The sequence below is a fragment of the Polypterus senegalus genome, chromosome 11 (genome assembly GCF_016835505.1).
Source record: "Polypterus senegalus isolate Bchr_013 chromosome 11, ASM1683550v1, whole genome shotgun sequence".
In the NCBI taxonomy this organism is placed as follows: Eukaryota; Metazoa; Chordata; class Cladistia; order Polypteriformes; family Polypteridae; genus Polypterus; species Polypterus senegalus.
In genome coordinates, this window is record NC_053164.1 from 124,014,926 (window position 1) to 124,027,490 (window position 12,565).

The 12,565-nt window shown below is 36.9% G+C and overlaps 1 protein-coding gene across 2 annotated transcripts in view; it reads right to left on the bottom strand.

Moving 5' to 3' along the window:
* The window catches only part of bmp1a (bone morphogenetic protein 1a), a 415,384-nt gene that overhangs the window by 271,894 nt on the left and 130,925 nt on the right, over positions 1-12,565 (bottom strand). For both annotated transcript variants that reach the window (XM_039769599.1, XM_039769597.1), the window contains exon 2: positions 6,658-6,771. In XM_039769599.1, the coding sequence (XP_039625533.1) occupies positions 6,658-6,771 (114 nt within the window). The remainder of the gene's footprint in view (positions 1-6,657; positions 6,772-12,565) is intronic.

The window sequence follows — 12,565 nt, forward strand, 5'->3', positions numbered from 1 at the left end:
GAACACCCCGTCATGTTCCTGAACTGGAAACTGCTGGATCGGGAGACCAGGTATGTGGCAGTGGAAAGAGAGGCTCTTGCGATTACGTGGGCAGTTACACAGTTGAGGTACTACCTCTTGAGTCGGGAGTTTACACTTGTCACAGACCAGACACCTTTACAATGGATGGCCCTGCATAAGGAATCCAACCATCGAGTCACTAGGTGTTTCCTTGATCTGCAACCTTATAAGTTCTCACTCATTCATCAGAAGGGTTCTCTCCATATCAACGCCGATGCCATCTCCTGCATTCACGACTTCTCGGTTCAGGACGCCCAACCCGACGGGTCTGGGCTGAGGGGAGGGGGGCCTCTCACACACACGTGTTTAGGAGACAACTAAAGGGCTTGAGTACATGTAATTTCACACCGGCCCAAGGGGTGGCGAAGTGCACCAATTCTCCCTCTCGATCTTTTGCAGACCATTCTAGGGAAATCCCGCCCGGCTCTGGGGCAGCCAACGACGTCACTTCCAGTTCCGGTCCTGATGACATCACTTCCTCTACTGGCCTTTAAAGCGGCCATTTTGTGTGTAATAAATCAGTTCTGTTTTGGACTCTGTTGTGTGAACATGTCTGTTCATTGGACTCAATTTTGCAACCGTGAAAAATTACACAGGTGGCTGCCCCAAACCTTCTCAGTGTCTTATGGTTGTTTTTGTGACAGGTGCAATAATGTTAAAAACCCCTTAGTGCATAAGGGGTGAAAGACAGATGGACTCTTTTCTGTTTATACCTGGAAATGTTGAACATACTATAATGACCCCGGTTAAGCTATCCCAACTGTACAATGGCAGAAACAATGTGACCGGACAAGATAACCCTTAAATTAGAGTTCTGTGTAGGAATAACTTTTCCTTTTAATATTTCTTTATTTATTCTTGGAGGTCAATGTTCTTTATTTGTGGCTTTGAAATACAGATAATTCATTTATAGTTTTGTTTTTGAATATAATTTCTTTGGAGCTTTGTTAATATATTTTGTTTTATTTGGAAGAGCTCCTTGGCACAATTTTTGTTTTACAAGTGCTTCTATTTTGGCAAATTGTTGCTGGGAAATAGCTTCTTGGTTATGATGCCCAGAGCAGGGCATGAGGTGGTTTGCCAGCTCATTGGCGTGGCTAAAGGCCAGAGCCCAGTGACAACCCATCATGTAGAGACCTATGGAGTAGTCTCATTTAGAGTTGTCATGGTGGCTGTTAGACAGACATCCTCCCTTCCTCCACTAATTCTCAACAACATCACAAAATTAGAACAGTTTAAAAATGTTTCATCTGGAAATAAGCATACATTTCAATATTGTGGACACATTTGATGAAATTGGAAAAACATCTAAAAAATGTTTTACTTGAAAAGGCTTCTCAAATCTAGAAGTGGTTATAGTAGGCACAAATGTAATTTACTGTTTTTATTTATTTTTAATTTTAGCACAGCCCTTGCATTACTTGTGTCTAGTGTGGATTCCTGTTGGGTTCAATAATCCATGGCTAATGACCCTTGAATTGATTAAGTGGGAATGAATGGATGAATGGATAACATTATTAGCAAACAAATTCTGAAATATACTTCTGTCCAGTAATCATTTTTGAAGGTAATGTAGGTGAAGAAACTGATTCCACGGATGATTGTAATTTTCCTTTTATCAAATATACACATTCTTTCAACAAACAAGTTAAAATATAGCTGTTCATCCCTTGCCATGCACATTTAAGCAGTATCCTTTGCCAGTAGTTTTAAATCACCTTTAAATATTTTTAAATCATCATATCTAACAACAAGCACTAGGTGTTATTTCCCTTTAGTAAAGGATGCTGCAGTACCCTTGAAAGACCCCTTCTCATGTCTATAGTGATGCTATGCAACCAGGAGATCAAAGGAATGTGAGGCATACTACTAAACTCAACAGACAATAAATGTATTATCACAGATGTTTTGTCTTTATAGTATGAATTTAGCAATATTAGGACAATAGAAAGAAGCAAGTACTGTATTTGTTTAACTTCAGTAAGTTACTTATTCTTTATGTCTCTTTCTCCATCTAATTTCCAAACCTGACCCCTGATTTGCTATCTCTCTTTATATCTATTTTTACACATAACTACCTCAGGACTTCAGACTTGTTAACAGAGCTTAACTGCAGGGTGCCTGTAGTGTGTGGTCTGCATGTGGCTTTAAAGAGAATAAGATACTTAGAAAAAGAGAAAAGATGTACAGTACATGCTCAGCATTCCATCTGAGATCATCACACCCTCAACTACTATGAACTACAGTTTATGACTAGCTAATATTTATCCTCTTATAAAAAAACAAAGAACAGCGAGTAAGCTTTTTTTATAGTTCACTGCTTCGTGTTATTTTAAACTGCACAACTCCTGGAAAAAGTTGCTTACTAGTACAAACTTTTAACAGCACAAGGCCAGTATAATTGCCAATGGCAGAATAAGAAATTGGACAGCATTTTACTATATTTTAGGAAGATTTGTTGTGTCCGCTCTCACTTTAATAACTACTTGGCACACGTTGTTTCTATTAACAATAACCAACTAAATAACAGTGTTACGTACTATATGCATATATGTCAATGAACAGTAAGTTCTACAGAATTTTTAATAATATTTAGTAAGTTATGATTAATTTCCTTATATTCCAACTACAGTACCCATAGCAAACACATTCATATCGATATAATTCAATACAGTAGCAGCTATTTGCTTCACGCTGAGAAAAAGAGTAATTACACAGAAACAAATTATTTACTCAAGACATTCATTGAAGAAGTCACTAGCAGGCATTACATGGATAAGCCAACAGCTTCATACTGCTTATAGACTAGAGAACCCGTCTGATAATAACATACTAGGATTCCTAACAATAACACTGTATTTGATGAGAACAACTTGATGGTTTGCAGCAAATATGTAGTAAGTCAAGGGGATATACCCACTTAAAAGCAATGTTTTAAAAATACACAGAATGAGGACAGGAGTAGATTAATAGTAAGAGTTGAAGAGGAATGAATACAGTCAATATTAGTAAGAAAGGTTCACGGATGTTTTTATATTCATTTTATTTTGTAACAATCTAAAATATATGAGAGAAACAAAAGAGAGATTTCTAAAAATTATTTTCATGGCCTTTTCAAGTACTGTAAAGTAAAATCTGTTCTCTGTTTAATAGCATATTAAAAAAACACCCCTTGCATTATTTAGTTAACATTGTGTATTAAGAATCTTGCAAAATACTTAAGTAAGCATTAAAGTAAGTGTTTTATTTATTTGCCAGCCTAACAGTCCATTTAAGACCAGTAATTACATAATCTTTATTTTTGACAGTGTATCATAGCACTTTAAAACACCATTAGGTTTATAAAATTACATTATTGTTAATTATTTGCAGAATATTTAATTTTTTCTTACATAAGTACAGAACGTACTTAAACACACAATACCAATTCCGTTAAATATACAGGTTTTCTCGACTTCGTAATGCTGAAAACTCTGTTTTAAGATGAACTTTCATAATCACCATTTATTTAAATGGATACAATTTTTAACTCATTTTTGGTCAAATAACAAAATACATGAAAACTGACAAAATTAATTGAATAATATCTTTAGTTATCAAAACCACCCATAATAAGGCATTTTTTCTTCATTAAATGCTGTTTAATAGGGTTGTTTCCCTACAGATTTTTCATTCATGGTCCACATTCAAAGGAACAAGCTTTACATCTCTTTCACAAAATTTTCTGGACACATGATGCTAAAGATAATGCAATAGGACACATAAACAATAGTTGTGACAAGCTGACTGAACCATGCAAATGTAGCATCAGCCATGAGAATGACTGGGACTATGATTGGGCAGCACAAGCATCCAGTTCCACCTGAAACATTCAGCTCTGCTTTGTTATGTAGGCTACTGCAAGATGTACTTGTAATAACTGCAATCTGTTAAGAGCTGCAAAACCCATTTTGGCAATGTTTTATGCAGTTTGGGGAATTTTTTTGGTTAACTAGATTTTTATATTTTAACACTAGAATTACCAGAGCCTACGAAAAAACTCGTAATTCCGTCCCACCTTAAATCGCTTTTTAAATCTCTTCACACCTCTCCGCCAGTGTCCTTTGTCCTCTAAATGTGCTGATAAAGAGAAGCTAGGAGCAGCCGGCTATTCCATCCCCCCACCAATTTAGAACGTGCACGAACTTCTCTCACCTCATGCCTTGATTGAGTATCTGGGAGTGAAGTGGAGTTTTAGAGTGGAAATAACAGATCGTTATTTGGAACACACGCATTTCATGTCTGAACTGATTCTATTGAACCACAGAGGTAGTTACAATAAACGGCTGTCAATGTCGCATGTTAAGGCGGCTTTTTGTTTCTGCAGTTATATTTTTGAATAAAAGCGCAATTGTTGTGTTATTCTTGTGAAAATGTTTCTTTGATATTTGGACTTCAGGCTTCATACATTATATAGTTTATGCCTACATTTTGTCATCTACTACTAAAATATAAAAAATGTTTCTGTTTTAACAATGTGTTTACACAGATTACTGTAGAAACGGAACAGACATGAAATGCGTGTGTTCCAAATAACGATCTGTTATTTCCACTCTAAAACTCCACTTCACTCCCAGATACTCAATCAAGGCATGAGCTGAGAGAAGTTCGTGCACGTTCTAAATTGGTGGGGGGATGGAATAGCCAGCTGCTCCTAGCTTCTCTTTATCAGCACATTTAGAAGACAAAGGGCGCTGGCGGAGAGGTGTGAAGGGATTTAAGAAGCGATTTAAGGTGGGACGGAATTACGAGTTTTTTCATAGGCTCTGGTAATTCTAGTGTTAAAAGCATTATATTCCAAATTTGGTTTTATTTATGGGTTTGAATATTATTTCTTTATATGAGAAAGATTTGAGTTTTTTTCTTTATTTAAATTTTAAGTAAGTTACATTGCCATTTTAGAACCTGGTATAATCAATTAATGGAGGATTGTGCCTCATTGCTAAGGATCTTGTTGACTCATTACATGAAGAGTCTGTAATATATTACAGTGCAATGTAAATATACCCTTTGTCCTAGATAAGGATTTGATCAGTGAACAAGTGTGATTAGGTAGTCTCAGTGAATGTACACTGGTATTTGGCAATAAAATCTGTGCTCCAACAAAATCTAATAATTATTCCTTTTGTAAAAGAAAGCAAAAGTTGATTGCATCAGTGAATGCAAACTGGTGAAACTCCTTCCCACTATGATTATGCAATACTAAAGACTGGTACTGGGACACATTAATGGAACATTTTACATAGCTTTGATCAATTAAAGTTTGCATATTGTTATGTGTTACACAGAAGATGTTGTAACTCTTAAACAGTATACTGTCCCAAAAGTACTTGATGACGAAGCTGCTATGCAGGGCTACTGTTTAAAAATTTCACCTTAACATTTTACACTTGCAATATCAAAAGCTGATTGCCGTATTTATAAGCTGATAGATAGTGACAGCTAACAAAGCAGTGGTTAAGCATGTGGATAGAATGTAATCAAATCACAAGAACTGAACAGATGTTATAGTCATATACATTTATTCCTGCAAATGCTGAGAGGTAAATTAAATCAGGCCAGTTAACAGTTTGAGAGAGCCAGTGAATACATTGCAGCAGCACTGGGTGTTCGGTCAGAAGCAAAAGTGATGTTCACAGGGTACAATGGTACTGTCAATCAGAAAAATGTATGCTGATTGAAATTCAATAGCAACAGCCTATAAATAAAGTATAGTTGTAACCCAGTTATTAGATACAGATATTTTGAAGCAGTGGGATCTGATGGTGCAGTAGCCAATGTTCATATTGTAGTTCTTTAGGAGCTACAGTGGGATGGTAAAAGGGGATTGTGTTATTTATTTTACAGAACATGAAGGACTAAACATAATTTTTTAATTAAGAAGTAATACTAAAACATATCTAGTATTCAGTGCTAAAACAGGTAGCCATTCACAGCTAACATAATCACTAATAATGATCAATCCAGAAATGCACAGGGAGAGCATGCAAACTGTATACGGTTGGTTTTATGAGGCAGCAGTGACAGCTTTATGCTCCACTATTATATCACTACTCCACCTATGTGTTAAAACATCTGTCATAAATTTAATAAACGTCAACTTGATTAAAACTAACTGCACATTTATAATTTTTGTTCAGTTTTAGTCATTTGATCACAAGCTTTGTGCGTACTTGACCTCTCCCTTAATAGCTGTCAGTAGATGATCGAAGCATGCATGAGCAAAAAGAAACTTGCTTTTTCATTCTGTTTTCAATGAGCTGCTCCATTCCTGGCTCATCCAGAAGAAGGCAGTGACTTTATGTAAAAACACTTCAAAAACATTTATTTAACAAGCATTTTACAAGCATTACTATTCATTTAACACTAGAATGCCTGAAGCCTACAAAAAAAAAATTATAATCCCTGGCCACCTTAAATTCTTTGACACCTCTAAATTAGCATCTTTTGTTTTGCAGATGTGTCATTCTGCACAAGGAACCTGCTATCACATCCCCTAAAATACTAGAAAAACGCTGAAGTGTGAATAAGCTCTAAATATAAAAAGCTAACACATACCAGTTGCATTGGAAAGTCTTTGAAGGGCGAATCTTCTTCTCAAATCCACAACATTCTCCACATTAAAAAGTTTGAGGTCCTCTTCATCCAAGGCAATGTCTCCCAAAAAGGCAGCTAAAAAAGAAAATGATACTCAGGAATAAACAAAAAAAAGTTTCTGGCAAAAAGTACACTTCATGCAATTAATGACTACCTCCCAATTGTGTAGATAGTTGTAACTGCCCAATTTTACAATCAACAAAATAATTGTGGAATTAGGCAATATTTTTGCTCTTGAGTAAAAAAAAGATATTGATTCTGCCCACTGGAAAACTAGTTCTTTCAAACTCTTTGCTGAATAAACACTCAAAATCTGTCAAGGGAAAGAAAGCTTGAGACAATATTGCCTGTGAATAATTTGTACGAAGACCTTAATCTTCTTTTACAAATGATATGCTATACTTGCAGAAAGGACACTTTAATTCTAAAGCTACTGAGAAATGGCACTGTATCCTCTTGCTTTTGAGTAATGAAATTTCAATTTCTTCTTCTCTTAAGATGTGAAACCTCCCATCTTGCTGCTGTTGAAGATTAAATATTTTCACCCTGACATTCTTAATGAATGAAAGACTTAATTGGATTACACAGAGCATTGTGCTTTGCACCCTACTGTTTGAGAAACATACATGCTGTTCCTGAGGAGAAAAAAGAAAAAAAAAAAAATCACACACCACTTGAGAATTTCAGTCCTACAGCCTTGAATGAACCTTATTCGACCTGAACATTATGAAAGAGCATATTATAGGGCAATTAGAAGTAGATATGTTATGCAAATCTGGAAATAAATTATAGATCAAAGAACAGCAAGGTAACTTTATATTATATACATACTGTACATATTACAAATACTACTTGAGCACAATGACGTCCAATTTTTTAATGTATAAGAGTTCTCTTCCCAAAAATGATATTTTTTTTACCAATGTAGTTTATAGTAATTACCAAGAAACATTTTTAATCTCATGTTTTTACACAAAAAAGAAAAAATTAAGTTTTGGATAGGTGTCTATGGTGACCAGCACTGGCAAAAACTAACAGTGTCAAAAAAGTACATAAAAAATCTCATATTACTCATAGTCTGTAATAAAAATGTCAAGCTGTCCAGTCACAAGCTCAAAACATCCCAAACAAACCACTTCTGGAAAATGTAAGAATTACTGAATAAACCACTTCTGGAAAATAAATATTAATAAACTTTTATAAACATAAATAGATCAGGTAATTTATCATTAACCTTCTGATTGTTTACTGTATATTAAAAAGTACAAAAATGGGTAAAGCCACAGTATCTTTAAATAAAGGCAGATGTCTTGGATTTTCTCTTTGTACCTCTAGGCCAATGTGTTTCAGGACTACTGATCCCTCATTATGGCCAGACACGATAGATATCCCAAAAACACATGAATAAAAACTTTTACCTCATAAATTTTTTACATTACCACAACCAAATGCTCAGGTTATGATAATCCCACTTACGGATATGAAAAAATCCAAGATGTACAGTACTAGACAATACAAAATCACTCCTGGGGTGAACTTTCTCCACATCGTTTTCAAAGGCCCCAGTTTAACATTAGAATTACCAAAACTCGTAAATCCATCCCACCTTAAATCCTTTGGCACCTCTCTGTCAGCATCTTTTGTCTTTTATATGTGTCAATAAGCAGCAAGCAGCCTGGTCTCACATCCTCCAAACGCCGCACAAAGTTTTCTTAGCTCTGTTTACCTGCGTGTCAGTTGCTTAGAGTTGTATAGAGTAAATACTATATTGTTATTTGAAACACATGCATTTCATGTGTGTCTACAACAATCTATGTAAACACATCGTTAAAACAGAACGTTTTTCATGTTTTAGTAATAATTGACACAATGTAGACATGAAGCATATAATGTGTGAAGCCTTAAGTATAGTGACAGCAAAAGTGCAATGTGCATTCTTTCTCTGATGTAGAACCCTAAACATCATCTGAGTTCACCTCTGCTATAGCGCGTCTTTATGTGAAAACAGCAGTGTCAGATCGGGGGGAGTGTAAATGTAACTGGGAGAATAAAACTGAATAAAAAAAAAACGCTAACCTTTACAAGTACCATGCATTTACACCAGCTGTTACAGACTCAAATCAAATGTATGTTTTTATTCTAAAATAGTAAGAATAAGAGCAGTTTACTTCTTAAAAAGGAGTTGTGCGGGATCAAACTACAGTAGTGACCTTTTGATTACCAGTCATCAGCTCTTACCGTTACGCCACCAAAACAGTCATATTAAAGACGTATTGATGTTGCACCCTAATGCGGGTTCTTTTTCTGCAGTTATATTCTTGAATAAAAGTGCACTTGTTTTATTATACTTGTACAGTTTGTGAAAGTGTTTATTTGAAATTTGGACTTCAGGCTTCACACATTATACGTTTCATGTCTACATTTTGTCAATCTATACTAATAAAAGGCAAAGCCCTCACTGACTTACTCACTCACTGACTGACTCACTCACTCACTGACTCATCACTAATTCTCCAACTTCCCGTGTGGGTGGAAGGCTGAAATTTGGCAGGCTCATTCCTAAAAGCTTACTTACAAAAGTTGGGCAGGTTTCATTACGAAATTCTTTGTGTGATGGTCATAACTGGAAGCTATTTTTCTCCATATAATATAATGGAGTTGAGCTCGATGGCCGTGGGGGGCGGCGTTGACATGTGATCACGTAATGAACTGACTGTCAACGCATTACATAGAAAACCAGGAAGAGCTCCAAAAAGCGCTGAAGAAAACATCCATCCACCCATTATCCAACCCGCCGAATCCGAACACAGGGTCACAGGGATCTCCTGGAGCCAATCTCAGGGCACAAGGCAGGAACTAATCCTGAGCAGGGTGCCAACCCACCGCAGGACACACAAAAACACACACTAGGGCCAATTTAGAGTCGCAAATCCACATAACCTGCATGTCTTTGGACTGTGGGAGGAAACCGGAGTACCCGGAGGAAACCCACGCAGACACGGGGAGAACATGCAAACTCCACGCAGGGAGGACCCGGGAAGCGAACCTGGGTCTCCTAACTGCGAGGCAGCAGCGCTACCACTGCGCCACCGTGCTGCCCTGAAGAAAACATGCATTATACAATTGAGAAGGCAGCAAAACAATAAGAAGCGAGCGAGTGACACATACTGTACAAGCATATTCATGCCTGCAGCTACTTCGGAAACAAAGCACGGTGCAAACTTAAAGTTTACAATTAACTACTGCCAACTAAGCAGAAATCCTATTGCTCAACACTCACTCAATATGGGCCCACTCTGGAGACCCCTGAGGGCTGAAATGTTGCTGCCTACCACTGCACAATATTTAATACAATGAATACAAGTGGTATTGTGATTGTGTTAGCATCAAGATTTCAATTTTAACAATATAAACACCCTTTGAGCAACTATGCCTCAAAATATTTTATTAGTTTTAAATCTGTAGTAAGTGAAGTGCCAAAAAAACACCTGAATTGTCCTTTCAGTCAATGCAAAGGTAGACTCCATAACTACTTATTTTTGTTTGAAAAAATAATATGCATTTTCAGTGTTGTCTACTTTATAATTTATCAATGTTGTTTCGACTGACAGCTTTATTACTTTTCAGGAATTTGCTACAAGCATAGTACCGTTTGGTGACTCAGGATACCTAATGTGCCTTTCAACACAAAAGCTCTTTTCAGTATAAACAGATGTTACACTTAATTATGTTTTCTTGCTTAGATATTAGAAGTATAAGGAAGAGGGATTGGGGATGCAAAATAAGGAAAGTAAAAAAGGCTTAATTCTGTTTCTGAAGAAAAGCATGCAGGTAATTGGACTAGTAGCAGTGTAAGAAGCACAAAGTTATTTAATGTGATGTTTTATAAAGCTTACTACAGTGGTGTGAAAAACTATTTGCCCCCTTCCTGATTTCTTATTCTTTTGCATGTTTGTCACACAAAATGTTTCTGATCATCAAACACATTTAACCATTAGTCAAATATAACACAAGTAAACACAAAATGCAGTTTTTAAATGATGGTTTTTATTATTTAGGGAGAAAAAAATCCAAACCTACATGGCCCTGTGTGAAAAAGTAATTGCCCCCTGAACCTAATAACTGGTTGGGCCACCCTTAGCAGCAATAACTGCAATCAAGCATTTGCGATAACTTGCAATGAGTCTTTTACAGCGCTCTGGAGGAATTTTGGCCCACTCATCTTTGCAGAATTGTTGTAATTCAGCTTTATTTGAGGGTTTTCTAGCATGAACCGCCTTTTTAAGGTCATACCATAGCATCTCAATTGGATTCAGGTCAGGACTTTGACTAGGCCACTCCAAAGTCTTCATGTTGTTTTTCTTCAGCCATTCAGAGGTGGATTTGCTGGTGTGTTTTGGGTCATTGTCCTGTTGCAGAACCCAAGATCACTTCAGCTTGATTTGACGAACAGATGACCGGACATTCTCCTTCAGGATTTTTTGGTAGACAGTAGAATTCATGGTTCCATCTATCACAGCAAGCCTTCCAGGTCCTGAAGCAGCAAAACAACCCCAGACCATCACACTACCACCACCATATTTTACTGTTGGTATGATGTTCTTTTCTGAAATGCTGTGTTCCTTTTCGCCAGATGTAGCGGGACATTTGCCTTCCAAAAGTTCAACTTTTGTCTCATCAGTCCACAAGGTATTTTCCCAAAAGTCTTGGCAATCATTGAGATGTTTCTTAGCAAAATTGAGACGAGCCCTAATGTTATTTTGCTTAACAGTGGTTTGCGTCTTGGAAATCTGCCATGCAGGCCGTTTTTGCCCAAGCTCTTTCTTATGGTGGAGTCGTGAACACTGACCTTAATTGAGGCAAGTGAGGCCTGCAGTTCTTTAGACGTTGTCCTGGGGTCTTTTGTGACCTCTCGGATGAGTCGTCTCTGCGCTCTTGGGGTAATTTTGGTTGGCCGGCCACTCCTGGGAAGGTTCACCACTGCTCCATGTTTTTGCCATTTGTGGATAATGGCTTTCACTGTGGTTCGCTGGAGTCCCAAAGCTTTAGAAATGGCTTTATAACCTTTACCAGACTGATAGATCTCAGTTACTTCTGTTCTCATTTGTTCCTGAATTTCTTTGGATCTTGGCATGATGTCTAGCTTTTGAGGTGCTTTTGGTCTACTTTTCTGTGTCAGGCAGCTCCTATTTAAGTGATTTCTTGATTGAAACAGGTGTGGCAGTAATCAGGCCTGGGGGTGGCTACGGAAATTGAACTCAGGTATGATACACCACAGTTAGGTTAGGTAAAAGACTCATTGCAAGTTATCGCAAACGCTTGATTGCAGTTATTGCTGCTAAGGGTGGCCCAACCAGTTATTAGGTTCAGGGGTCAATTACTTTTTCACACAGGGCCATGTAGGTTTGGATTTTTTTTCTCCCTAAATAATAAAAACCATCACTTAAAAACTGCATTTTGTGTTTACTTGTTATATTTGACTAATGGTTAAATGTGTTTGATGATCAGAAACATTTTGTGTGACAAACATGCAAAAGAATAAGAAATCAGGAAGGGGGCAAATAGTTTTTCACACCACTGTATATCAAGTTAGTTTGTTGACAAGAACTGGTGAAACACACAAAAAAAATACTCAGCTACTCAGCTGTGCTTTCCTGCAAGCAGCTGGACAGGAGGAAAAGGTCACTTTATTCTGAAATAACATATTTGTGTAATCTCTTCCCACTTCACTAAATAGACGTTTTTTGCATTAATGAGATAAGCATTTGCCAGTAAGGGAACATTTTTATCATTACTTGCACAGTCAGAGTGTCAGAGCACGTGAACATGTGGGATTTGATTACAAAGTGTTTCATCATATAATGTTGTA